Source organism: Aspergillus homomorphus (genome assembly GCF_003184865.1).
Source record: "Aspergillus homomorphus CBS 101889 unplaced genomic scaffold BO97scaffold_14, whole genome shotgun sequence".
NCBI classification, from domain to species: Eukaryota; Fungi; Ascomycota; class Eurotiomycetes; order Eurotiales; family Aspergillaceae; genus Aspergillus; species Aspergillus homomorphus.
Genome location: NW_020291900.1, coordinates 429,199 through 453,054, shown reverse-complemented (window position 1 = coordinate 453,054; position 23,856 = coordinate 429,199). Strand labels below are relative to the sequence as shown.

Here is a 23,856-nt window from a genome sequence, read left to right as displayed (position 1 = left end):
GCGAGGGTTGGACAGCACCTGCAAGTGCGCGCGGGCCTGTTGGGGACGGGCGGATAAAGCTACAATGCGACTGCTGATGACTTAGTATTCATTTCAACGGTCATGGCCATGGCAACCTTCAACTTATCTACGGAAAGTCTATTGCGAGGATCTCGAGACCCCAAGCAATGAGTTGACCTCTCCTGCTCTCTCTCTCTCCACTGTTTTACACTTCAGTAAGAGAGACGATCGACCCTAGATACACAAATGCAGGCAGTATGCTCACAAGCCCACGCTGCCAAGCTGAAGGATGAAGTCTCGATGGGGTAAGTCCCCCGCTGATGCAGTGTGGACTCGAGCAGACATGCCGACATGGAAAGCCGCCCTTTTGAATTTCCGATGAGATCCATCCATCGCATTGCAATTCGATCAACAAGCCCTTAGGCGGTGTTACGTACAATGCGTACTCCGTACTTTATCCCGGTTCTCACTGGCTCCCACATCCAACCACTGCAAATACTCGACAATCGAAAGCCCGGGAGCGATTGGAAAGTGACAGCCGCCACCAGCAGCACCACAGCTTTAGGGTATGCGGAAGCAGCCCAGGCTCCAAAGTCTAACCCGCCGCCATGTGTCACTGTCGTTGTCAGCATGCCATGAAATCCAAGAGCCCATCCATGTCCGGTCCAGCTAAGAACCGGTGTGGACTGTGGACTGTGGAGAAACGGACCCTCCTTTCATTGGTATTCAAGACATGTCTGTCGGCTTAGTGTCTTGACAGTAGCTCGTTAAAAGGATGCATTCGAGCCAACAGTCCCGGCATTGGATTCGCCAGATATAACCTCACAACTCACTCACTGCAGGGCGTCTTTGCATGGATCAATCGGATTCTGCCTCTCCGCTGTGCGCTTTGACTGTAGCCAGCGTCTGTCTTTTGTAACCGCATTCTTGGCTGTGGTGTGATTTCCGTCTTCTTGTACAAAGAGTGCAACTGTGCAAAAGGTCCAAAGGACATCCCGGCCGCCCCTGCCGGGCGCCGGCAGTGGGCCTTTTCTTTCCTCCTCCACCCTTCCCTTCCCCGCTAATTATTTCTTCAAGGTGAGTTGGACTTGCGTTGCCCGGCATCTTCTATGGCTTTCGATCATAAATATGATACTCCGTACAAACAGCACACCAGCCCTGCCTCCAGCTTGATCACTGCCAAGCACGATGTGGCCTACTGGCTAAGTGCTTAGAAATGTAAAGAACCTACGCCGGGGCCTATGATTTGCGAAAATTAAAGCAGCACACAGCACTCGCAGGAGCCGGCATGATCGATCAGAGCATCTGGCAGGAAGCTGGTCAACAAGCACGGCTAGACCTGCATGGGCACTGCCCAAACGAGCTGGGATTCATCCTAGGAAGACACTCAGTGACCCGGACCGCACGTTCTACTGCAGTACTTTGTCGTTCACCTTTTTCCCTCTTCTATTTCCTCATCATAGCCAAGACTGGCCATACTTATCTGCTGGTCTTATACCAAGCAGACTTCCATATCCAGTCTCCTAGGATTGTTTGATCATCCGTACGTTGATTAAGGTTCCCTTCGACCGACTTGAGCACCATAGACAACATAAGTACCGTCAACCTCTACTGAACTTCACCATCCTTCACTTTGATAAGTTTATCGCATGCTCCTCCATCTCACCCATAAACCAGACCATAGCAGACCAAACAAGGACATCGCCCAATACATACAACGTACTGTATACAGCCCACCAAACACTTACCCTCCAAAAAGGCCAGTCCAACCACGCACCGGAGATCACCACAGAAAAGCCTTAAGTACCAATATTATTACGCAGCATATCGGATTCCCTTATACTTAACTTTTAGGCCCCGCAGCCAGCTAGTCCCAACTGGGCCTCGGTTACACCTACCACATAGGGGGAGAGCCATAACGGCTGGGCCAAGAAGCGAGGCCGGCACGCGTGGAGGTCCAAGCTAGACTAACTACTATGAGTAGTAATAGATTCCCTCCAGGCTGGCAACCAGGATTCGATTTCCGTTGAGGGCGGCGGGTTGTTCGCGTCAGCACTGGGATAGAGTTTTTGACTTGGTGGGTTTGGATGGGACTGTGGGTAGTCGTTGGGGAAGGTATGGAATACTATGAGTAGAAAATGATGACGGTGATGATGCAGCTGTAGGGAAATGGGATTTTCTGAGGTAAAGGCTGTTGTTTGAGGAGTTGGGTTCATACTCAGCCAGAGCATTGTACCGGGCCATGTGGTTGACAGGAGTGGGGATTGGCCCTAAGTAAGACACTCTTGGTGGCCTACATTGTGTGATTTTGTGTAGAGGAATATTGTATTCTGAGACTTCGCCAAGGATGTGTGCTGGTTTTGTCCACGAGAAGATTGCGTGAGTTGCGCAGCACAGCGAAAACATACTCCGAGATATATAGCATCATTGGAACGACACATCATACTAGGCTTTCAGTTTGGCATTCTTGATCTGGCATCATTGTCATGCATGCAAGAGGATAATTGTATATATGAGTCCAAGTAACTCTGGGAATAAGTCAAACAATCAAGAACAATCATTTCATGATTGCTTGACAGATATGCCATGCGGTGTATCAAACAGTGCAAACAACGGTCAGACCGTCACAACGTTCTCCCGCCCCGACGCGCTGCAGCTGCTCCCAAGTGTCATAGATGAGTACTCGTGACGCATTGCGGCACTATTCTTATCTGGTAAAGCCAAAGTTTGTGGTGCAATCGATACGTTGCGGTTTCTCAGTGGTAGGGCTGGAAACCGACTAGTTGCTGACCAAACAAGTAGTAGAAACGCTCGCAACCCCACAGCCGCCGTCGCGATAGTTTAGTGTTTGTCCGCCGAGCTTTTGTGTACCCGAAAGTCGCGTCCAGACGAGCGCAGCACGTATCATTCGGATCTCGCATTCTGCCTATTTTGTGCCAACTATATATCTAATTTATCAATGCCGAAGCGAAAGGCCGCAGCAGCGGCTCTGTCGAGCCACGCCGGCTCAGAAGACGAGAGCATGATCCAGGCCGATGGCGCACCCCAGGAACGACGCGACGGCGCCCGCCCGACGAAAAAGGCCAGGGGCAGGCCGCGGTCGAAGTCCACCGAAATGCAGCCGTCACCACAGGTGAGAGGGGAGTCGAACAACAGGGCACCGGAGCCCGAGGGCTCTGGGAAGAAGAGCGGGAAAAGGGGTCGGCCAAAGGGTACCAGGAACTCGGTGCAGGCGGTGCCGCAGGACGAGCCGGAGGAGCAAAATCGGGCCGCGGAAGCTGTGAGCGAAGCGGAATCGCATGCGGTGGAGTCTGCGCCGGTGTCGAATGATGAGCTGGCCGACGCGCCCAAACCTTCGAAGCGCACCAAGTCCTCGAAATCGGGCAAGAATGGCAGTTCTCGTGCGCGCAAGGCGGCCGACAAGCCCGTTATCGCAGACGGCGAATTCGAATATACCCCCTCGAGCAAGCGACGCCAACCATCGCCGGACGGACGCGACGTACAACCAGAGAAGCCGCGAACGAGAGAGAAGGCGGGATCGAAGGATAAAAACCCCCTGGCGGAGGTTGAGAATAACTTGCCAGAGGATGCACCGGAAGAGGTGGATGAGACCGTGCTTCAGGAAGCGCCAGTGGGAGCTGGCTCGCGCTCGGTTTCTCCAGCCAAGCGCAGGCAGTCTCAGAGAGATGTGCGGGCTTCTCCGTCCAAATTACGGACCAGTGACGAGCCCGAGCTGCGACGGAAGATCGGGGAGCTGACGAAGAAATGCGACACTCTTGAGAGTCGCTACCGGACTCTGAAAGAAATCGGAATTGTCGAAGCGAATGCGAATATGGAGAAGCTACGGAAGCAGTGCGAAACCATGACCACTGGTGCGTATGGTGATACATGCTCAGATCGAGTTCACAAGCAACTGACTCATTGCAGCCTCAAACAACTTGATTGCCGCCTTGAAGGCTGAATTAGAGGCTCAGAAAGCCCTGGGCCAGCAGAGTCGGAAGCTTCAGAAACAGTTGCAGGAACGGGACGCGGAGGTGGCTCAGCTTAAGACTCACGCCGAGGATACTGAAAGCCAGCTCTCTTTTGCCCAGAACGAGGTCAAAGCACTGCAGACGAAACTTTCGGCTGCCCGCAACACTGCCGCGAGCCTCGAGAACGCGGCTGCCAATATGAAGGTTCCGGGCAGTGCGATCAAGGGAGGCGCAAACCGCGCCACGGCTGCAGCAAACGCGGAAGCGGCGCAGGCGGCCCAGTTTGCGCAATTGAAGGAAGATCTCTACAGTGATCTGACCGGGCTGATCATACGTGATATCAAAAAGCGTCCGGCAGATACTCTCTACGACTGTATCCAAACAGGCAGCAACGGGAGTGAGTTTACTTGTTCAATCCTTGCGTTATCCTTGCGCTGACTTGACCACAGCTCTTCACTTCAAATTGGTCGTCCCTCATGTATCATCCACCAACTACGAGTCAGCTGAGTTCCAGTATATTCCGTTGTTGGACGATAAACGCGACCGAGATTTGATCGATATTCTCCCCGAATACCTGACCGTGGATATCACATTCGCCCGCCAACAAGCATCCAAGTTCTATACCCGGGTAATTGATGTGCTGACCAAGCGTAGGAGTACTGCTGCCAAATAAGGCCCTGGAGGCTACCGAGCATAATAATTGTATTGTGAAATCTATGTGGGGCTGTGTTGAGCGCGACCCTCGGCGAAGATCTGACCGAGTCATCGGGGAGCGCCGAGTCCGAAGTTGGATATGTTCTTGTCGAAGTGCCATGTTTGTGGAGCAGCAGCAGCAGCATCTTATACCAATACGCGTGTCAGTGTAACTCTCTGTTCTTTTTTGTAGTACTATACTAGCGTGAGTTTTTGGTACTGTAGCCTGTAGTAGTGTGATCTAATGGTATGATTCGGCATGGGGCCTGAGGCGGACACGGCACTCCGGGACTACGGCACGGCGAGATTGCGGGACTCCGTGGGTGCCCCTCGGGGTGAGGTCAGGCAGGAGGGGTCTTTACCTGGTAGTCGTACCGTCCTTCCAAGTTGCCTTGAGTGCCCGCGAACTTCGACCTCGCCAAATTTCCCCTCCTATCAGAGCTGTCGCCAAAATTGTCAAATGGGTCAGGAACCGTCATAGCCATCGCTAAAGTAATTTCCAACCAGCTGGCATTTCTCTTCACAAGGAAGTATTTATCTTACTCAGTCTTCCTCCTACCGTCCTCATCTTTCCTCCCCTCCTTTTTCTGTTTCCTCCCTCTCCCGCCTCTCCCCCAGGTCAATCTCTAAACACCTTGTGTACCCCGCTATGGCTGCCCCGCAAGAACTTGTCCCCCAGACCGAATCCATCGCGGAGGTCTACGCAACCGATGATGCTTCAGCCACCTCGGTCGCCCCTGAACACCAGACTCGTTTCAATGCGCTGGTCTCCAAATTCACCAACCTCTACTCTCATCGCCCCGATTTTGTCGCTCGCAGCCCCGGTCGCGTGAACATTATTGGTGAGCACATCGACTATAACCTGTACGATGTGCTCCCCACTGCTGTCAGTGTCGACGTGATCATCGCCGTGAAGGTGACTCCTGCCACTGGCTCGGAGACTGTGGTCAAGATCTCCAACGTCAACCCCGAGAAATTCCCCACGCGCGAGTTTACCGTGCCCCGCGACACAGACATCGAGATCGACCCCAAGAAGCATGACTGGGTCAACTACTTCAAGGCCGGACTGTTGGGCGCCCTGAAGTTCCTGCGTCAACGGAATGCCGATGGCTCATTCACCCCGGCGAGCATGGAGGTTCTGCTGGACGGAAACGTGCCCCCGGGTGGTGGCATTTCCAGCAGTGCCGCCTTTGTGTGCGCCAGTGCCCTGGCGGTCATGAAGGCCAACAACCACGATGTATCCAAGCAGGATCTGCTCGACCTGGCCGTTGTTTCCGAGCGGGCGGTCGGTGTCTACTCTGGAGGGTAAGTTTGGTATATCTGGTCTTGATGGAGGACTGTTTCTGACTTTTGACAGTATGGATCAGGCGGCTTCGATCTTCTCCCGTCGCGGATACCTGCTTTACACCCAGTTCTACCCCAACTTCTCGGTTCAGCACGTCCCCATTCCCAAGGCGACCGAGGAGATCACCTTCCTTATGGCGCAGAGCTTCGTCACCTCTAACAAAGCGGAAACGGCTCCCCGTCACTACAACCTCCGTGTTGCCGAGTGCACTCTCGCCTCCGTCGTGCTGGCTGCTAGCCACGGCCTGACCCTGCCCAAGGATAACAGCTCGCTTGGATACAGTCTCCGCAACTTCCACAATGAGTTGATGCGCAAGGAGGGCCGCCTGGGCGACCCGTTGGAGTACCAGATCGACTCCGTGATCCAAAGCACGATGGAGATTTTGAAGGAAGAGGCCGGATACACGCGTGAGCAGATCGCCGGTCTTCTGGCTATCCCGGTTTCCGAGTTGGAGTCCAAGTACCTGTCCGCATTCCCCGTTCAAGCTGAACGCTTTCTCCTGCGGCAGCGCGCCTTGCACTGTTTCACCGAGGCTCGCCGGGTGCTGGACTTCAAGGCGTGTCTCGCCAAGGCCCACGAGCTCGACGACAGACGCATCCAGTATCTAGGTCAGCTGCTGAACGAATCGCAAGCCTCTTGCCGAGACCAATACGAGTGCAGTGCTCCTGAGGTGGACGACATCTGCGCCATTGCCCGTCGTGCTGGAACTCTGGGCAGCCGTCTCACAGGTGCTGGATGGGGTGGTTGCACGGTTCACATGCTGCCTCAATCCAAGGTCGCGGCCGTGACAAAGACTCTGAAGGAGGAGTACTACCTGAAGCATTTCCCCGACATCAGCGAGGAGAAGTTGGCTCAGGCGATGGTCATCAGTAAGCCGTCGAACGGATCGTTCTTGTATGTCTCCCCGCTCTCTGCTGACGGATGACTGTGTGATGCTAACTCATGACAGGGTGGCGGGTGCGGCTATTGCTGAGGTGAAGGTTTAGGATATTATTTTTTGTAGCGTGGTACTATCTAGCGAGGTGTAATATAGCTCAATGCGGGCATAAAATTGATGTGGTTTTGGACAATAATCTGCCTATTTCCTATAAGATGTCTGCATCATCACTACCGGATGCGAGGGATACGTTGTATACATCGTGATATTTCACTGATTCCGTGGTGGTTGCTACCTTTGACAAACAGACATGCTTTGCTGATGATGTCATTTCAGGCACGATCGTCCAGACATCCCATAAGTACGAGTAATTGTCCGCCCGCCCGCCGGCTATCAACGGAGCAAACAAGATAAACAACCCCTGACAACAAACACAGCAAACATCGCCGATAACCGCTCCGCCCTGTTGGTCTATCGACAACTCCCTACGGAATATGATACGCTGATCATCATCACATAGAGCTTGAACTTTCATACAACCCACCAAACTCAGACCATGGTCCCAGGGCCACCAGCAGGATGCCCTTTTCGCTATCCAAGCTAGCCACCCCGGCCGTGGCCACCCTAATCAGCTTTCTGGCCTATAGCTCGCAGTACTTCTTGCACAATTTCCAGCCGGCGCCTCTACGGTCGTCGGAACTCTGGCGCCTGAATTTTCTGACTGTGTGCATCTGGATCTGCTACTACCGGACCTGCACCGTTGACCCGGGCCAGATTCCACGGGACTGGAAGCCTGCGTCGTTGAGTGAGGAGCAGCAGCAGCAGCAGCAGCAGCAGCAGCAGCAGCAGCAGCAGCAGCAGGGGAACCAGCAACGCAACCGTCCAAATCAACAACACCGATGGTGTCGTAAATGCGAAGCATACAAGCCGCCGCGGGCGCATCACTGCCGGAGTTGTCAAAGGTTCGAATCTTCCCCTGCGTCAACCAAGTATCACTAGTCCGTATGCGGTGATAACTTGTCGTTAAGCCCTCAGCTGCTCCATCCTTCCTTAATTACCCCCCCCCCCAGTTAGTCTGTACGTACTAATGTAATTAAAACAGATGCATTCCGAAAATGGACCACCACTGCCCATGGACAGCGAACTGCGTCTCGCACTTCACATTCCCGCACTTCGTGCGGTTCTTGTTCTACGCAGTCGCCGGGATGGGGTACCTGGAGAGCATGCTCTTCGAGCGGGCATCGATGATCTGGGCGCGGAGGAAGATGCCGAGTGTTTGTACCCCCAATATCCCCCCCAATACCCCATCCATCCCAACATCCAAACATACAATCCCAACCAGACCAACACACCAGCCTCAGATCAAACCTAACCTGAAACCAAACGGAAACAAACAGTATCTAGGTCCCACGGCGCCACAACTCGCGCACCTCTTCATACTATTCACCCTCAACAGCCTAACACTCTTCATGCTTTCCATCCTCCTAATCCGCACCATCTGGTCCATGGCGCTCAACACAACAACAATAGAGGAGTGGGAGATTGAGCGCCACCGCACGCTGCTCCGCCGCGCCCGCCACTTCGGCGGGTATCTCCAGGGGCCCGGGGGCGTGCGCGTGCGCATCAGGAAGCAGGAGTTTCCGTACGATGTGGGGATTTGGGCGAATGTTCGGGCTGGGATGGGTGGGAGTGCTAACGTAAGAATCCCTTCGTTTTCACTCTGTTTACGTCTCGTTCGGTACTGGGGAGTGGTAACTAACCGGGAGTAGATCCTAAGCTGGTTCTGGCCGCTCGCGAGCTCGCCAGATCGCAGAACGGGGCTGGAGTTCGAGGTTAATGGGTTTGAAGGTATGTTCCCCTTCCCGCCCCCCCAACGGGGGTTTTATTCCGGGTTTTGGGGTAGGTAGAATTCTAACAGCTTGCAGACCCATCCCTCACATGGCCGCCCCCCGACCCGGACCGTATCCCCTGGAAAGCTACCCCTTACCCCGGTGGCAGTGGCAGTAGTGCATCACGTCCCGGGACCAACCAAACCCTTTCCACCCGACTGCAGAACCAAAAAGTCCGGCGGCGCAAGCGGTTCCATGAGCGCTTTGATCAGGACCTCGGTAACGATAACGGTAGCAACAGCGACAGCGGCAGCGATCACGATAGCTCTAAACACAGCAGCAGAAGCAGTAGTAGCGAGCCGCTGGAGGACGCGGACGGCGAGGAAGCCTGGCGGAATGCGGAGGGCGAGCGGCTGCGGGACTTCGGCGTGGAGGAGGAGGTTGAGTTCTACGATGAGGAGGATATTCCGTTGGCGGTTTTGATGGAGCGGCGGGGGAGGAGAAGGGGAGGGTCATGATGTTTCGGAGTGTGTATGTAGGTGTATATGCGTGCGTTTATGGTTGAGAAAGTACTGTGCCATGTAGATGTAGATGTATTGTATATTTGGGAGGTGGGATGAGAGGAGAGGTAGGTTGGTCTGTCTGGGACTGATCCTTGCTTGTGTATACAGATTGTGGTGCATTCTGGTTCTGAATGGGTTGGGGAGTCTGCTCTCACATGGGAGACGGGGTGGATGGCACGGGTACTCGGTATACTCACTTGGCCAGCCCATGGGATGGATACTGACTGCGGAGAATATGAATGTGTGGGAGGTACCTGCCCCTCCTGTGCGGCTGCAGGCACAGCGAGGACCTTATCATCAGGACTTGCCATACTAATGGGAACATGCTCCCTAGATATGAACGCGACGAGTACGAACGACGTACGCTTACGAAACACTGGTAAGACCACAACTCATCAAGAATATCGAAGATTCATTCACGCCAAGCTGGATTTTAGCTAACGCCATGGAAATGCAATGAGACGCTCAGGGACTCAGACCAACAGAAACAAAAAAACAAGTGCGCCAATAACTTAAGCAATACCAAACAGGAAAGGGAATAGTGAAAAGAAACACAAGTCGTAAAGGCGTCAATCAGTTGCCGAGACCAAAGGCACGGCGGGCGCGGCGGCGGAGCTCACCCATCATAGCCTCCTGCGACTGCTTCGTGCGGCCGACGGCCTCGGTGTTCTCGACGGCGCGGCGCATGAGGAAGCCCATGCACTCCTTGACGGTACCCCAGGTGAGGAGCTTGTAGACGTTGGGGGATTCCTTGGCGGGGGCGCCCTCGCCGCCCGGGAAGCCCTGGAGGAGCTCGCAGCTGACCTCGTCAGCCATGCCCTGGAGCTGGGCGTAGCTGAGGTCGACGTCACGGGCAGCAAGGTCACCGGAAGCAGCCTGCTGGAGACGGATGGCGTGGGCCTTGCGGACGGAGTCACGGTTGTGGGTGGCGATGATGACGTTGAGCGGGGGCAGTTCGACGGTGTGTTTCTCGGAGGCCGGGCGCAGCATGGCGTTGTAGCGGCGGGTGAGCAGGGCCTCGACGACGCCGTCGTAGCAGGCGTCCGTGTCCTCCTTCACGTCCCAGATCAGCTGCCGCGGCTCCGTCTTCAGGTATGCGCCGCGCACCAACTTCACGCCCGCCGTGAACCCTTCCGCCCGCGCAAACTCCAGGTGTCGCGCAATCGTCGCCGGTGTCGACTTCAGGTACGCCTGGTACGTGTTGAAGAAGATTGCTTTGCCCGGCGTCCGCGCGTTGCAGTACTTCTGGTACCGCAGCGCCCAGTTCTCGATCCCGTGCTGCACCGCCTGCTCCTCTGCGTCTACCAGCAGCCGCGCGTTCCGCGCGATCGCCAGGTCGCATACCTGCTTTATCGCCTTGTCCATCTGCTCCGAGGGGTCGAGCTTTTGCTGCAGGTAGTGGAGTACCTGGTGGCCCATTCCTGTCCACCTATATCATGAAAAAAAAGTGGTTAGTTCAGAAGCCCCTCTCTTTTTCATCCACGGTGACGGGGTGTTGGAAACATACTTAAGAGCCACGAAATCGCCCTCCTGCGCCATATCAACAGTCTTAAGCGTACCATCCAACCAGGTCTGGATCTCCTCGCGCGCCAGCTTCTCATCGAACGGGTCGACGTTGCCCTCGCCGACCAGCACCTCGCGCGCGTACCCCAGCAGCACGCCGCGGTAGCCCAGCGACTTGATATCGCGAATGGACCGCTGCACCTCGGTCTTGTTCTCTCCGGCGTTGAACTGCTTATAGATGGTGTGCTTGACGACCGCGTTCAGCAGAGGGTTCCTAGCCACATCCAGGATGGCGGTCTTGGGGTGCGCCAGCGTCGACAGCGCGTAGATGCATGGCTTCAGCAGTAGCGAGGAGGACGACACCGATAGGATCACGAGCGAGCGGAGGACAGTCGAGAGGGGGAGCTGGGCCAGGGGCGTGGTGGTGGAGGAGGTGCTCTGCAGCGAGGCGGAGACATGGTGCTGGAGTGTGGTGGTCGAGGACGCGGGCGAGGCGGCGACCGACGACTTTGCGTTGCTGGTCCGGCTGACATAACGGCGGGAAGTCGGGGCGCTGGCGAGCGCCCGCATGGGGCGGCGGGCGGCCTTCATTGTATTGGATGTGATAGTAGTTGTGGTGGTAGTAGTAGCAGTAGTAGTAAGAATGAAGGTTGAGGATAGGGGCGAAAAAAGGGGAAGAGGTTCTAGTCAACAGATATGTGGAAGATCAAGAGGCAAAAAAAGAAGGTCCTTCAGAAGAGAATTTAATTCTTTGTCGTGTCTGTATATCTACTCCGCTCCATAGATACATTGACAAAAAGCAAGGGGTTCCGCTCCAGTAGCCGGTGGAAACCGGTCGGTCCTGCTGCCGGTCCTGGTGTCTGGATTCGTTCCCCGGTGGTAACCCTTTCTCATTATGCAGTTTAAACCAAGGGGGCAAAGGGCCACATGACTACTTGCACAGAGCATCCGGCATGAACGAACGCCTCGTGATCGCCTTGCGACGTCAACTTGCATGAGGCTTGTTCTGAAGCGTAGAGTATCAGCCCTCTTTGTATACCTTCAGTGTATCATCCCCCCAATGGCGACCTCTAAATCCTGGAAAAGGCACCGGATCAAACCCAATCAGCTCCAAATGAGCATCTCTGTAAATGCCCCAGTTCGTACCTGAGTCAAGCCGCTAGACTCCATTTAAACCAACAACTCATACTTTCTACTTGACGTCTCGAAAAGTGCTTAATGAGCTCATGGTTCAGGCTGCTGGGGAGGCAAAGGCGATAAGCTGATAAGCACCGCCGGTTGAACGGGCCGGTTGCTCACCGCCCCACCGGATCGGTTGCTGTTGAACCGGCCCGGTTAAGCGAGATGGCGGAGTCGCAACACGTGCCCCCGGTGGCTGCGGGTTGTATCTCGGAGTATCTGATGCCGGGGATGCTGCTATCTTATCGCTGATTGCCCCTTCTCCCCTCGTTCCTCATTCTTTATGATCGATGCAGCAGAGATGATGAGCTGCCGAGGCTGGAGAAGGCGGCCGGGAGGCGGCCGTTGCCTTAGACGACAAACAGCGGTTTTTAATTCAGAACTTCAGGCAAGCTTGCCGGGTCTGACCGTGACACGAATGCGTCAGAAATTATCGGCGACTTTTAAAGGGAGCACAAGGCATGCGTGCACGGTTAGGGAGGCTCGTACCTTACCAATCTAGTCACTTTGTTGAAGTCTTACGCATCAAAGCAATTCTCCAGTGCCCGTCCTCGACTGCGGAAAGCATTTCCGATATGTCTGGGTCCTGGGCCGGCGGCGGGGGATCGGGCCTGTTTTGATTCGATAACCTCGCTACTCGGCCTTGTGCACTCCAAGAGTCCGACTCCAAGTCTAGCGAGTCACTACTGGAGCATGGCGACACCCGATAGTAAGTAATCCATGGCATAAAGCAGTTCAAGAGGTAAGGATGTACACGAGGTCATGTCGATATTGTAGTCGTCAATGCCAAAAGCAGGCTGATTATGCATTCATGCAACACAAATTCGAAAACAACAGGAAAGCCGGTGGCGGCCAAAGGGTATGATTGAATAAGAGAACATCAAAAGAGACAGTCGCGAACAATCTTCAATTCATTATAAAATCCATGCCCCCAGGATCATCGCCAGCGAGATCAAAATCGTTGCCACCCGGCTCGGACCATGCACCGGGGCGGCGGAAGTGGTTGTCAACGAGCTCGAGGCAAAGACATATTTGAACCCGATGGTCGACGAGTTGAAGCAATTGTCTTTCGTCACCTCGGCGACCTCATCGTCTTCGGCGAACGTGATATCCACACACTAAAAGCCAAGCATCATGAGCATCATCTCCAGGGCTGGTAATGAGAGAGGAGACTTACATCGTATAGCGCTGCACCATGTTTGGCCGCCTCAACAATCTGAATGGTGGCATTGTCTCCAGCCTTGACGGTGACGTCGGCCGGCAAGGGCACCTGCGGCAGACAGATCGTGCCCGGGTAGGGATTGTTACTGGGGCCGGTGATCTCGAAAACCGGGAGCATAGGAAGACTCATGTTCTGGGGGACTGTGCCAAGGCCTAGGTTGATGTACATGAAAGCCGTCGAATGCCCCTGGAACCAGCCCGGCTGGAGGGCGATGGCACCCCCGTTGATGGGCCACTTGGTGCGGTTTGTTGACGTGGGCATACCACCGCCTGAAGACAGTCATTGTTAGCGAGAACCCTTGGCAGGAAGAAATCGACAAGCATACAAGGATAGAGCCATTGCATCCCATAGGGATAGATGTATGAGCCATTTTCCCACGCAACACCCAATCCGTTGGACTGCTGAACGGTGCCGTTGGTGTGTAGGTTGTTGCCACGGTACCCGGGGTAGGTGATGATACTGTGAGCGTTGACCAGACCGAGCGAGAGCAGCGTAATGGCTGCGAAGAGTCGCGATATCGATAATGTGAAGGGCTCCATTTTGAATGAATAGGCGCTGGAGACTCGAACCGCGAATGGGCGCAAAGGCGAAAGAAAGCAAGTGAGCAAGCGGCAAAGAACAAAGACCAAGACTTATACGCTCCAGTCAAAGCGCGAACAGCGTCGAATATTTCGGTTCTTTCGACTGAAGGAACAGTTCAGCATCCGGACTGATAATTCTCGAAACAAGCCACTCTCTGAATCAGGAGGGTTGGCGAGAGTTTTTGAGTGCCAGACTGAGGTATGGGCCGTTCCTGCGATGGCGCTCGCATCGTGATGATGGCGGGGACTGCACGTCCAGCCCGACGAGTCAAATTGCAGAGCACGATGTGATAACGCCCGCAGGGAAGACCATCCAGGGTCGTCCGTTCACTTGAGGGTTGTCCAGTCTGAAAAGCAGCAGGCCATGCGTTGCACCCGAGAGGCGGAGAGACACATCAACTGAGGCTGGGATTGGACTAGATTTCAGACCAAGACGGGAGCTGCAAGAGACATCACGTTGACCAGGTTGAAGGAGGCGGTTCTGGGCTGTTATTCGTGGAGGCGAGATGTTGGTAGCGCCCGGATCGGAGGCTAGAGGAGGAGAAGACAGGCCGCTATTTGGTCTGGGCGCTTAGAGATCAACTGCGACTGACGGAGCGGAGGTGTGACAGAAACTCAGTGACCAGCGCTGCAGCAACATTAGCGCCAATGTGAAGGGCTTCGCTTGACTTAGACATACAGCAAGGTAGTCTAGTAATGATGTGAAAGCCGTGATTGTGAGTAGAATTGGTCTGTGGAGCTGGTAAGCATTCCAGACTGCAGTGGGAAGAGTGCCTTCCCCGCTTCTGCACACGCCAGCCGTTCCCAATCGCTGTCTCGACAGAGGGAAATCTCAGCTCAAAAGCAAAATTTCTATCTATCTACCCAGTTCGAATTGGTCCCTAGACTATTCAAATGCCGCGGGCTTTCGAATTCAAAAATTTCCATCAGCGCCAGATACTCATCATGCGAATATCATGTGATGTAACTAAACATCGCTATACAGTAGTCACATGACTCTAAGCTGTCCTTCACCGCCTAAGCTAGCACAGAGACAAACAGTGCAAACTGAGGAAGCTCTGCCTTCATTTCCGTACCGCCTACGATAACAATCCGCAGGATTTCCGAACCATCTAAAATTATGGACTGGGAAATGTAGAAAGGACTTGTTTAGCCAGATTGTACTTGCATTACTTATATAACCATGCACACGCTCAAAGCCACCGCTTCGTCGTCACTCTCACTCGCGGAGGGCCACTATATCTATTCCATTGCCGCATCAGCTCCGGGGTCGTTCGCCGTAATCTCGTCGGACGACTCGCTGCGGATTTTCAATGCGGACGGACTCAGCCATTCGTCCATAGTCACTTCAAGTGCCCACGAGGGGGTCACCTCGCTAAGAACTTACGATGCCGGTCAGCAGCTTCTGGGTACCGCAGGCAGAGATGGAAAGGTAAAAATCTGGGATTTGCGGGGCGGAAAGAAGCCCGTCGTAGAGATGCAAACATGTAAGTTACTGCTCTTCATTGCTCTTGTCAGCCCTTCCTGTTATTATTAGCTTTAAAAAAGCTTGTCCTTGTTTGCGTCAAGAATGTGACCTGCGAATAGGCTAGTCTGGCCTACAACTTGTACATGGTACAAACCGGGAATACAAGCAGTGCTCGTTTGGCTTACTGTGTTGTCACTATAGCAAATCAGGCTCCCGTGCTATCCATAGCATGTTCCCCTGGAACTAATGAAATTGCTGCTGGAACCGAGCTTGTTTCCTACCAAGCCGTGGTTGCATTCTGGTACGTCTTGTTCGAGTGCCGTATGCACCTGTATCCATGCCTGCATCCGGAATCCCTCAATCTGGCACTCACCGCTAATCGATACTGAAGGGACATCAGATCAGCGGGTCAACCACGATTACAATACGTGGAGAGTCACAACGACGATGTGACCGAAGTAAGCGGCTCTCCCGGCCGAACGCCAACGTCAACCGATTGTGTTCGCTCGCTGACGAAGACAGCTTCAATATCACCCAACCCGCAGCCACATCGCGCTCTCCGGCAGTACGGACGGGCTGGTGAACATCTACGACACCAATATCACCGACGAAGATGATGCGCTGGTTCAAGTCATCAACCACGGTTCCGTGCATCATGCCGGCTTTTTGGACGAGAAGACCGTCTATGCCCTCAGTCATGACGAGGACTTTGCGATCCACCCGACAACAGACCCGGATGACCAGACCCAAGGAGCTGAACCTATTCAGTTTAATGATCTCAGACAACCACTCAACTGTGAATACGTTGTGCAACTGTGCCAAAACAGCCAGGGCCAGTACATTGCCGCGGGCAACAAGCTGTATGGATAACGACCCTTCCCTAACGCCTGAGACTGGTCAGAGCTGACTTGTGTAGTGAGCAACGATTGGATCTGGTCCCACTTGTGTCCTCTCCATCGTGGCAGTTTGATCAGAACAACTCGTGGCGTCTGCCGGGCGCTCATGGAGAAGAGGTTATTCGGTCGGTCTACGTGGATGAGCAGGTATGTGGTTCCCCGCAAACTTAACTTACTTTGTCTAACAGCGCCTTGACTATAGTCTCAATGCGTGCTCACTTGCGGCGAGGACGGATGTGTTCGGGTCTGGAAGCCCGAGGGTGACGAGTCGGCGCCGCAGGCAGACAGTTCGGCCAAAGGGTCGCGCCAGAAGGAGAAACGATCCAAGAACAAAGATAGATTCAAGCCTTACTAGATATACGAACGAAATGCGCACAATACGATACTCCAATCGCGTCAACTTGATGGCATAGCCGCTTCATTAACATTTCACCAGGGACTTCCAGGTATTAAAACAAGTCATATTCTCATACAAGATCATTAAACGGATGCATCAAGGCGACCCTCAAACACTGATCATCCTCAAGAAGCGGTTCCCAAGCTCATCCGCCGCCATGGGGTTGCCACCAGTCAACAGCTCGCGATGGAGCGTCGTTCCTCCGATCTTCTCCGACACGCCCGTCTCCATGATAGCGCCCTCCTCCTTCAGACGGGACTCGACCTTTTCGACCTCACCACCGAGCAACGTCTCCATAGCCTTCTCCTCAACATCACTCCACGAAGTAATATGATACCCCTTGTAGACGAAATCCCCATCGCCCGCCTTCTTCGTACTCAACAACGCATACGGGCCATGGCAAATGGCCGCCGTAGGCTTATTCTCCTTGTGGAAGTATCGAAGAATGCGGCCCATATCCTTATCATCGCCCAGATCCGCCAACGGCGCATGGCCGCCCGGAATGAACAGGCCGGCGAAGGTGGCCAGCTCCTCGTCGCTGATGGAGCTGAGGGGCCGCGGGCGACTGAAGCCGTTCTCGCGCTTCATGCGCTCGATGAGCTCATTCTCGCGCCGGCGCTCGTAGAAGTTGCCCGCGAAGGCGAGCAGCGACTCGCTGTTCGGATCCGGTGCGGGCTCCTGGCCCTTGGGCGACGCGAAGGTGACCTCGTGGCCGGAGTCGAGGAGCTTTTGGAGCGGCTTGGCGAGCTCCATGAGGAAGAAGCCCGAGGGCTGGTCGACGACTTTGCCGGCGTCCGGGCCGGAGGTTTTCTTGAGTGGGAAGGAGTGCGCGTCGCTGAGGACGATGAGGATCTTCTTGGGTGGCATTTTTTGTGGTTATTGAGTGTAATTGTAGTGTTGGATGTGGTTTTCTTGGGATTGGTTGTTGCTGTGGTTGTGGTTGTGGTTGGTATAAATATTGTTGTTGAACAGATCCTAGTGGGGATGACATCCGGATGACGTACTTTCCTGATTGCTGGACGCAGTCACTCTTACGTTACTGCAAGCATTACTTGATGAACATTAGTTAAATTAGTCAGTGTCGCATTGAACTAATAACCAAATTTGTTATTTCAGTTAATTTTGCCATGGCTGTTCTAATGTTGCATATATCCCCCGAACCCCATTTGATTGATATACGAAGGTAGATAAGCGGTTCCAACCAAACAACAAACCCAGCCTCCATCCCTACCACAACTTTTAACAACACAACCCAACCACACAACATACAGCAAATCCGAACAACCACCTCGCCTCCCTACTTAGTATTACAATACTAAGCCATCAACCCAAGAACTCTAGCCCCTTGCCCCTGAAGAACAAATGAAAACCAATCTAATCATCCTCCAAAATCGCATTCGCCGTACAGATAAACTGCGTATTCTACCCCAAAAAGCACGAAATTAGCCTGTCTCCATTCCCCATTCCCTATACAAACAACCCCAAAGAAAAGAACTCACAATAGTATAACAGCATACCACACTCCCGCCATCCGGACACGCTGCCACAGGCTCCGTAACCGATTGACCTGTCCCGGTTCCTTCGGATTAGCTTCTCATTCGAATTCAAAGTAAGAAGGACAGGGGAAGGGAAGGAAAAGGGAACGTACACCCGAAGCCCTCCACGGCGAGATCCGTGTGCAGCCCCGACTCGAACCGGTCGCAGCAGTAGGCGTGCTGTAGCATGCCGGTCTTGTCCTGCGCGAAGGGGCAGTACTCGATCAGGTCTGCGGTTGCGAGGGAGAGGGTGGTTGCTAGGGTTAGGAGGAGGGATTTGAGCTGCATTTTGTTCTGTCTTGGTGGTGGTGATGAGTCGGAGGTTGGGTTGGGCTTGGGTGTAGGAGGTGGAGTGGGAGTAAGAGGAGGATTGGGAGGAGGATTTTAAGTGGAAAGGGGGCGCCGGGTGGTATTTGAGGGAGGGTTAGTTTGGAAGGAGTTGTAGCCAGGGAGATTAATGCGCGTGAATGTGAAACAACGCGTTGAGCTGTGAGTATAATAGCTGGCGCGTTGAAGGGTTATCCCTTGCGTGCGTGGGAGGCGCAGTATAAATCGCGAGCATAGCGGAGCGGCTTGGGACGGGTGGTATGTCTGGGCTGGATAGGGACATTCCTGCGTTGTTTCAAGGACGATGGAACAGCTGAAAGGTACATTAGTATTTCGTTGATTGATAAGCGGGGTGATAGGGATTGTGGCGGTCGTTATATCGATTTACCATGTGTTGATATTGAACGATGAGGGTCGGCATCCCTTTAGCCCTTGCACGAGATATACTATGCATATCTCGCTGTGCATGTGGGATACAGTATCCAAAAGCTGAGGAACACAGGCATTCACTAGTCCAACAACACAGAGAGGTCACTCTAGAGCAGTTCTGTAGCCTGATTATCGGCATTGGAAATCCATATCAAGTAGCACAGCAACAACCATCAAACCCAGCCAGTATAATCCGGAACTCACCTCTCAATCCAGAGAATCCCCCATAGTAAAGCACTAAACTATAAGTTTGCTTATCGAGCGGCCATACAGGAGATTATTTCCAGCTTGGAGGACTCGGGTAAGAGATACCCTCCTTCACAATTCACACAACCAACAAAGAACCTCACTAGCCCGCCCGCGCACCGCACAGCAACATACAAATCAATCACAGCCAACGCACCCCTCTCGTTTCCTAACAAGCCACAACAAGATAAGTAACGCCCCCGAAATACCAAAAGCATCATTCCCACTACTAACCTCCAAAGCAAAAGAAAAACAATGGAATATACCCGCAGACTACCATGGGCCCTCGACCTCATCGTCAACGTCCAAACGGAATGGGATGGAGCCTACGCTGACACCTGGGAGGACTCGCAGCCAAACTGAGCCAGACAATACAGGACAAGCGTGAGGCCTCGATGCTCGAGCTCTGGCCCATGTACGGTGTCGTACGACGTGGCGACAATGTCTGATTCTATAAGGACTGCGGCGACGACGAGGGCGAGGTGCCTCAGATCTGCTTCACGAAGCGCGGTCCCGCGTTACCCGACGGGCAATGGGGTGATGAGATTCGGGAGTTTCATGTCCAGCAAGATGAAGAGTGGATATTGAACGTCTGTGATGCATTGCAGATGTTGCAGGCTGATTGGGATGATTTGGAGGAGTTGCTTGCTGAGCGGGAGAAGGACCCCCGATGATGATGATGACGATGATGAAAGGAGAGCATGATGGATAGCATGACGGATAAGAGAGTTGGTCATTTCGATGCCAATATGGTTGGTGTGGCTTTGTTTAGTGGGTGATTTTTTTCTGCCCCTAAGTATTAAATCTTCTTTTGAAAAGTGTTTCGATTTTATACGTAGCTCTGATTGTAGATTTATGGTATGGTTGATCAAGGTGTCGATATTGACGATCTGTACTATGACCAGCGCCATTGAAGGATGAATTCTGTCAAGCTCTACTACACTTGCTTGAGATGAACAATACCAGAGGAATGCCACGCGGGCCACAGAGATCAACTTGATTATTCGGTCCCTGACAGACACGGAAATATTTAACATGGAATGCTCCAATAATGGTACGTAATGATTCACGCAAGCTTCACCTTCAACGATGAAGCGAGACTAAACCCTTCCTCATTCGTCTTTTTCGCTGACGCACCAAGCACAGTAATCTTTTCCACCCTGAGCTCAGATCCGTTCTCGACCGAGACCCGTAGCTCCTGACTCTTACGGCTGTAGTGGAAAGTGATCTCCGACACCTCGGACTGCTCGAGCGAGTCTCCGTCATCCAAGTACAGACTTCCCCACGCAGTTCCATCCAGACCCGGAGCAATAAGCAGTTCAAAGCCCTTCTGGCGGATCTCGCTCGTTGTCATGGCGCTGGACGACCGGATCGGCACGATGCTTCCGCCACGGACATGTATGGGAATGTGCGTGAAGTCGATGTCCTTGAGCGTGACGTTTGCACCCCGTCCTCGTAGCGCTTCTCCGGTGTACCAGTCGTAAAAGATATCATCGGGGAAGTAGGCGTTGACGGAAGTCGAGTTCTCTTCAATGACTGGACTGACAAGGATGGCATCGCCGAAGAAGAACTGGAGGTCGTTGGTGAAGGTGTTCTTGTCTTCTGGATACAGATAGAATAGGGGTTGCAAGAACGGCTCCCCAGTTTGAGATTGCCGGTGCAGGGACGTGTAAATGTAGTCTAGAAGCCTATACCGGATGTCGATGGCCTTGCGAGCGGACTCCGCCACGGTGGGCCAGACGTAAAACTCTTGGGAGATGTCGTTGATCTCATTGTGATTGCGGTAGAAGGTGTAGAAAGCGCCGAGAGACGCCCACCGGGCACAGAGCTGCTCGGTGGTGTTCCCACCAAATCCGCACACGTCGGCTCCTACCATGGGAATTTGAAACATCGAGGCGAACGCCAGAATCTGCGCGATGGAGATCCGGTAGTGGACCCAGTCGCTGATGTTGTCGCCCAGCCTGAAAAGTCAGTACTCAATCCATGAGCGGGTGCGCGAAGACTTACCAGTGTCCAACATGCGCTCCGGCTCCAGCAAACGTACTGCGAGTGATAATGAACGGTCGAACGTCAGGGCGACGGAAGGCCATGGCATCGCGAGACGCCGTGCTCATCACTGGGCCCAAAATGTCAGTGCGAATCGTGGTCGTGAAGGCAGTGCTGAACTCACTCGTTCCATACAAGTTATGTGTATCATATTCAGCGTAACCTTCCCCGGCATGGACGATATCAGTTTGAATTGTGTTCATACTAATAACACCAGCCGCATTTTGAATCTTGTAAGGCGGGTCAGTAAGGTTGCGGTTGGCGAGTCCGACTTTGGCCCCTTTGGTTCCTAGCCCCTTGCTTGATCGCTTGGACACGGAAGGCTGGAAGTCCGCAGGGAAACCAGGCAGTACGCGAGGACTGCTAGCCCGAACAGGAGGCGCCGCGGGTGGGAGGTTATCCGAAATGGCGAATGCTTGAGGATCCGCACATGGATAAAGACAGAAGTTGGCCGCTTCGTTCATGTCAATCCACAGACCGTCAATGTCAACCCCCGAACTAGCATTGAAGAACCGTCCGAATTGAGCATTCCAGAAATCTTGGGTATCGGCATTGAACCAGTCCGGATAGACAGTCACGCCAGGCCAGACCGCACCTAGTCATTTCAAGTAAGCGCTTATGTTCCGTTAGTTGGAAGGGAAGTTGAATACCCTCATATAGACTTCCATTTTGGTGGTAGAGGAAGACGCCCTCGCTCACACCAGTGGAGTATGCTGTGTTGTCTTTGTGGAGGTTATGTCAGCCCACGAAGCAGAAAATGGTGCTCATGAAGGACTTACTGCTGACGCTTACAGCGGGATCCACCATTAAGATGTACTTTTGATCGTGCTGATGTAAGTAATTGACGAGTTCGCGCATCTTTTCCAGCGGAAATCTTTCCGAGTCAAGAGTAAACACTCTCCTCCGATCCATGTAGTCAATATCTGTCCACATGGTTTCCAGTGGGATTCCTGCTTGACTGTAGTTATACACCACTTCTGCTACATTATAGACATCACGGTATCCATATCTGCATTGATGAAACTAATGGAAGTCAGATATGAATGGGCGATTTCGAAGTCGCATGTTAACAATGGGGACCACTTACACCCAATGTCCAGTAACTCTGCATCGCGGGGAAGCCGACAACCTTAGCGTACTCGATGCTTGCCTCTTTAGGGGTAGGCGCAGTGAAAAAGTAGAAGTCGAAAACACCACCCAAGGTGTTGTATTCGAGGTATTGCTGACCGTCTTCGGTTCTGTTGATCTTGATGTCCATACCGTTAGAGTTCAAGAATAGGACACCGTGAGTGCCAGATTCGCCACGGTGGTCATAGTAGACTGGATGGCTACCGTAGAGGTTGCTTCTGTTGGGAGCACTGTATGCGTCGCGGTTCCAGAGTGTGCGAGTGTAGTTGTCTGTGGGCAGCCGCATAGGGTCAGAGTGTTCTCCTAGCCCGTAGAGGTAGGGATCGTTTGGAAGCCAGGTGCGCAGGTTCAAGTACTGAGACTGAAATACGAGGTTCGACGCAGAAGTGTTGAAAAGTACCTCATTGTCTCGTGAGACGACGAACGAGAACGGCTCTTCCACAAAGTCAAAATCGAGCAACGATGTGTCGCTGGAGCTGCTGTTCCCGTCCACACGGGGGAGGACAGATTCGGGAACCTGGTAAACCTGTTCGTCGGCATCGTAGATAATCACATGTAGACGTTCATCTATGGATGGCTGTGAGCGCAACCCTGGAATTCAGAAGTGAACTGATTCTTACCGGTCTGATACTCCACAAGGAGTTTGAGGTCACGCAGATCCGTGCCGTAGGTATTGCAGGGAGAACCAGCCAACGTCAAGTCTGCCTTTACGGACTTTCCATCCTTCTTGACATTAGAGGCCTTATAGCCAGGACAGTCACGCTGCGATGTCTGTGATTCAACGGCTGCAGCACCCACAAGGGGCAAGAGGGTTAATAAGGATCCCAACATCCTTGGAGAAAGCGCGCCCTAGGGAGACAAGGATGGTTGAGAAGCATGGGATCGATGTAAGATTATTCAGGTATATATAGGCATGTAAGGGAATGGGGCTGGGTCCTAGTCGGGCAGCTGACAACGGATGCAGGGCATGTTGATCCAAGGAAATCAGTTGCGGGCTGCGGTACAACATGACCCCACTGAACTCAAAGGCAAACAATCCACAATTATCTCACTTTTCTGATGCCAAGATCGCTCAGGCCAGGCATTTCCCGACAACAGAGCGACGGGAGCCGAGATATACTGCCAAGACCGTCAAGTATTCCTCGACGAGACAGGGATGAGAGTCGAGAAGTGCTCCCAAGGGGCTCACTGGACTCGAATGGAGGGACTGAGGCTGGGGTAAACCGACCCTGAATCCTTAGCGAGGGTTAATTATAATGATTGACATCATGTTCCAAAAGATCTTTTCGGTCAATTATCGGAGATCATCGCCACTAGTGAATCGAGAGTCGGAATTCATGCGGGGGGTGGCTTGCGCCCATCAGAGTCGGACGCCTCACTAGTGAAGCCGAAGGTTGCATAGGTATGTATCATTCCTGACGTCCCTTGTGCTTTTTTTTGGTGGTACTAGAGCGATAGGTGCAGTGCAGGCAATAATTGGACGGGGAAGTAGCCGGAGACAAGGTAAGGTGAGGGGAAGCAGCAACTTGGACTGAATGGAACCTAGGATTCAAGCTGAAGGAAACATGCAGCCGACAGCCGACGTGGAGCGAGCACGGACCATACTTACCCTACATAAACA

At 53.3% G+C, this 23,856-nt stretch overlaps 10 protein-coding genes across 10 annotated transcripts; 5 read left to right on the top strand and 5 right to left on the bottom strand.

The window, feature by feature from the left end:
* Positions 1-270: 270 nt before the first annotated feature.
* BO97DRAFT_405071 (uncharacterized protein) lies at positions 271-868 on the top strand. The gene is made up of 2 exons (XM_025695101.1): positions 271-616; positions 710-868. The coding sequence occupies exons 1-2, from the start codon at positions 439-441 to the stop codon at positions 769-771; spliced, it is 240 nt and encodes a 79-aa protein (XP_025552372.1). The 5' UTR covers positions 271-438; the 3' UTR covers positions 772-868.
* Positions 869-2,701: 1,833 nt separating this feature from the next.
* On the top strand, positions 2,702-4,808 carry BO97DRAFT_405070 (putative chromosome segregation protein (Pcs1)). The gene is made up of 3 exons (XM_025695100.1): positions 2,702-3,872; positions 3,928-4,368; positions 4,421-4,808. Exons 1-3 carry the CDS (start codon positions 2,960-2,962, stop codon positions 4,642-4,644), a joined length of 1,578 nt encoding a protein of 525 aa, XP_025552371.1. The 5' UTR covers positions 2,702-2,959; the 3' UTR covers positions 4,645-4,808.
* A 242-nt stretch (positions 4,809-5,050) lies between these two features.
* BO97DRAFT_367450 (galactokinase galE) lies at positions 5,051-7,169 on the top strand. The gene is made up of 3 exons (XM_025692657.1): positions 5,051-5,969; positions 6,022-6,903; positions 6,959-7,169. The coding sequence occupies exons 1-3, from the start codon at positions 5,314-5,316 to the stop codon at positions 6,993-6,995; spliced, it is 1,575 nt and encodes a 524-aa protein (XP_025552370.1). The 5' UTR covers positions 5,051-5,313; the 3' UTR covers positions 6,996-7,169.
* A 125-nt stretch (positions 7,170-7,294) lies between these two features.
* On the top strand, positions 7,295-9,241 carry pfa4 (putative palmitoyltransferase with autoacylation activity Pfa4). The gene is made up of 5 exons (XM_025693689.1): positions 7,295-7,848; positions 7,989-8,160; positions 8,284-8,583; positions 8,656-8,734; positions 8,812-9,241. The coding sequence occupies exons 1-5, from the start codon at positions 7,466-7,468 to the stop codon at positions 9,231-9,233; spliced, it is 1,356 nt and encodes a 451-aa protein (XP_025552369.1). The 5' UTR covers positions 7,295-7,465; the 3' UTR covers positions 9,234-9,241.
* A 454-nt stretch (positions 9,242-9,695) lies between these two features.
* Positions 9,696-11,402, bottom strand: BO97DRAFT_367442 (proline dehydrogenase family protein). Its single transcript, XM_025692656.1, has 2 exons — positions 10,786-11,402; positions 9,696-10,707 (listed from the first exon to the last, which is right to left on the bottom strand). The coding sequence occupies exons 1-2, from the start codon at positions 11,370-11,372 to the stop codon at positions 9,852-9,854; spliced, it is 1,443 nt and encodes a 480-aa protein (XP_025552368.1). The 5' UTR covers positions 11,373-11,402; the 3' UTR covers positions 9,696-9,851.
* A 1,373-nt stretch (positions 11,403-12,775) lies between these two features.
* BO97DRAFT_45277 (copper acquisition factor BIM1-like domain-containing protein) lies at positions 12,776-14,031 on the bottom strand. Its single transcript, XM_025699041.1, has 3 exons — positions 13,508-14,031; positions 13,138-13,451; positions 12,776-13,078 (listed from the first exon to the last, which is right to left on the bottom strand). The coding sequence occupies exons 1-3, from the start codon at positions 13,719-13,721 to the stop codon at positions 12,875-12,877; spliced, it is 732 nt and encodes a 243-aa protein (XP_025552367.1). The 5' UTR covers positions 13,722-14,031; the 3' UTR covers positions 12,776-12,874.
* An 866-nt stretch (positions 14,032-14,897) lies between these two features.
* On the top strand, positions 14,898-16,596 carry BO97DRAFT_45249 (WD repeat protein). Its single transcript, XM_025699034.1, has 6 exons — positions 14,898-15,250; positions 15,433-15,532; positions 15,623-15,689; positions 15,754-16,091; positions 16,148-16,274; positions 16,330-16,596. Exons 1-6 carry the CDS (start codon positions 14,947-14,949, stop codon positions 16,480-16,482), a joined length of 1,089 nt encoding a protein of 362 aa, XP_025552366.1. The 5' UTR covers positions 14,898-14,946; the 3' UTR covers positions 16,483-16,596.
* Positions 16,474-17,391, bottom strand: BO97DRAFT_367439 (type 1 glutamine amidotransferase domain-containing protein; the record flags this gene model as incomplete). Its single annotated transcript, XM_025692655.1, has 1 exon — positions 16,474-17,391. The coding sequence occupies one exon, from the start codon at positions 17,389-17,391 to the stop codon at positions 16,633-16,635; it is 759 nt and encodes a 252-aa protein (XP_025552365.1). The 3' UTR covers positions 16,474-16,632.
* Positions 17,392-17,804: 413 nt separating this feature from the next.
* On the bottom strand, positions 17,805-18,449 carry BO97DRAFT_45240 (uncharacterized protein). The gene is made up of 3 exons (XM_025699030.1): positions 18,173-18,449; positions 18,024-18,091; positions 17,805-17,946 (listed from the first exon to the last, which is right to left on the bottom strand). The coding sequence occupies exons 1-3, from the start codon at positions 18,345-18,347 to the stop codon at positions 17,899-17,901; spliced, it is 291 nt and encodes a 96-aa protein (XP_025552364.1). The 5' UTR covers positions 18,348-18,449; the 3' UTR covers positions 17,805-17,898.
* Positions 18,450-20,115: 1,666 nt separating this feature from the next.
* On the bottom strand, positions 20,116-23,066 carry agdC (putative alpha-glucosidase; the record flags this gene model as incomplete). Its single annotated transcript, XM_025693688.1, has 7 exons — positions 20,116-21,022; positions 21,069-21,177; positions 21,232-21,702; positions 21,758-21,829; positions 21,887-22,130; positions 22,195-22,802; positions 22,856-23,066. The coding sequence occupies 7 exons, from the start codon at positions 23,064-23,066 to the stop codon at positions 20,128-20,130; spliced, it is 2,610 nt and encodes an 869-aa protein (XP_025552363.1). The 3' UTR covers positions 20,116-20,127.
* Positions 23,067-23,856: the final 790 nt, after the last annotated feature.

Coding starts and splice junctions, on each gene's coding strand:
- BO97DRAFT_405071 (XM_025695101.1), top strand. CDS start 439: ATGCGTACTCCGTACTTTATCCCGGTTCTCACTGGCTCCCACATCCAA. Junction 617..709: donor TAACCCGCCGCCATGTGTCA/CTGTCGTTGTCA, acceptor GGAGAAACGGAC/CCTCCTTTCATTGGTATTCA.
- BO97DRAFT_405070 (XM_025695100.1), top strand. CDS start 2,960: ATGCCGAAGCGAAAGGCCGCAGCAGCGGCTCTGTCGAGCCACGCCGGC. Junction 3,873..3,927: donor GTGCGAAACCATGACCACTG/GTGCGTATGGTG, acceptor GACTCATTGCAG/CCTCAAACAACTTGATTGCC. Junction 4,369..4,420: donor CCAAACAGGCAGCAACGGGA/GTGAGTTTACTT, acceptor ACTTGACCACAG/CTCTTCACTTCAAATTGGTC.
- BO97DRAFT_367450 (XM_025692657.1), top strand. CDS start 5,314: ATGGCTGCCCCGCAAGAACTTGTCCCCCAGACCGAATCCATCGCGGAG. Junction 5,970..6,021: donor GTCGGTGTCTACTCTGGAGG/GTAAGTTTGGTA, acceptor GACTTTTGACAG/TATGGATCAGGCGGCTTCGA. Junction 6,904..6,958: donor CCGTCGAACGGATCGTTCTT/GTATGTCTCCCC, acceptor AACTCATGACAG/GGTGGCGGGTGCGGCTATTG.
- pfa4 (XM_025693689.1), top strand. CDS start 7,466: ATGCCCTTTTCGCTATCCAAGCTAGCCACCCCGGCCGTGGCCACCCTA. Junction 7,849..7,988: donor CACTGCCGGAGTTGTCAAAG/GTTCGAATCTTC, acceptor TAATTAAAACAG/ATGCATTCCGAAAATGGACC. Junction 8,161..8,283: donor CGCGGAGGAAGATGCCGAGT/GTTTGTACCCCC, acceptor GGAAACAAACAG/TATCTAGGTCCCACGGCGCC.
- BO97DRAFT_367442 (XM_025692656.1), bottom strand. CDS start 11,372: ATGAAGGCCGCCCGCCGCCCCATGCGGGCGCTCGCCAGCGCCCCGACT. Junction 10,708..10,785: donor GGCGATTTCGTGGCTCTTAA/GTATGTTTCCAA, acceptor TTCATGATATAG/GTGGACAGGAATGGGCCACC.
- BO97DRAFT_45277 (XM_025699041.1), bottom strand. CDS start 13,721: ATGGAGCCCTTCACATTATCGATATCGCGACTCTTCGCAGCCATTACG. Junction 13,452..13,507: donor GATGCAATGGCTCTATCCTT/GTATGCTTGTCG, acceptor GACTGTCTTCAG/GCGGTGGTATGCCCACGTCA. Junction 13,079..13,137: donor ATGGTGCAGCGCTATACGAT/GTAAGTCTCCTC, acceptor CTTGGCTTTTAG/TGTGTGGATATCACGTTCGC.
- BO97DRAFT_45249 (XM_025699034.1), top strand. CDS start 14,947: ATGCACACGCTCAAAGCCACCGCTTCGTCGTCACTCTCACTCGCGGAG. Junction 15,251..15,432: donor CGTCGTAGAGATGCAAACAT/GTAAGTTACTGC, acceptor TTGTCACTATAG/CAAATCAGGCTCCCGTGCTA. Junction 16,092..16,147: donor ATTGCCGCGGGCAACAAGCT/GTATGGATAACG, acceptor TGACTTGTGTAG/TGAGCAACGATTGGATCTGG.
- BO97DRAFT_45240 (XM_025699030.1), bottom strand. CDS start 18,347: ATGCAGCTCAAATCCCTCCTCCTAACCCTAGCAACCACCCTCTCCCTC. Junction 18,092..18,172: donor CGCCGTGGAGGGCTTCGGGT/GTACGTTCCCTT, acceptor GAACCGGGACAG/GTCAATCGGTTACGGAGCCT. Junction 17,947..18,023: donor TGGTATGCTGTTATACTATT/GTGAGTTCTTTT, acceptor TTTTTGGGGTAG/AATACGCAGTTTATCTGTAC.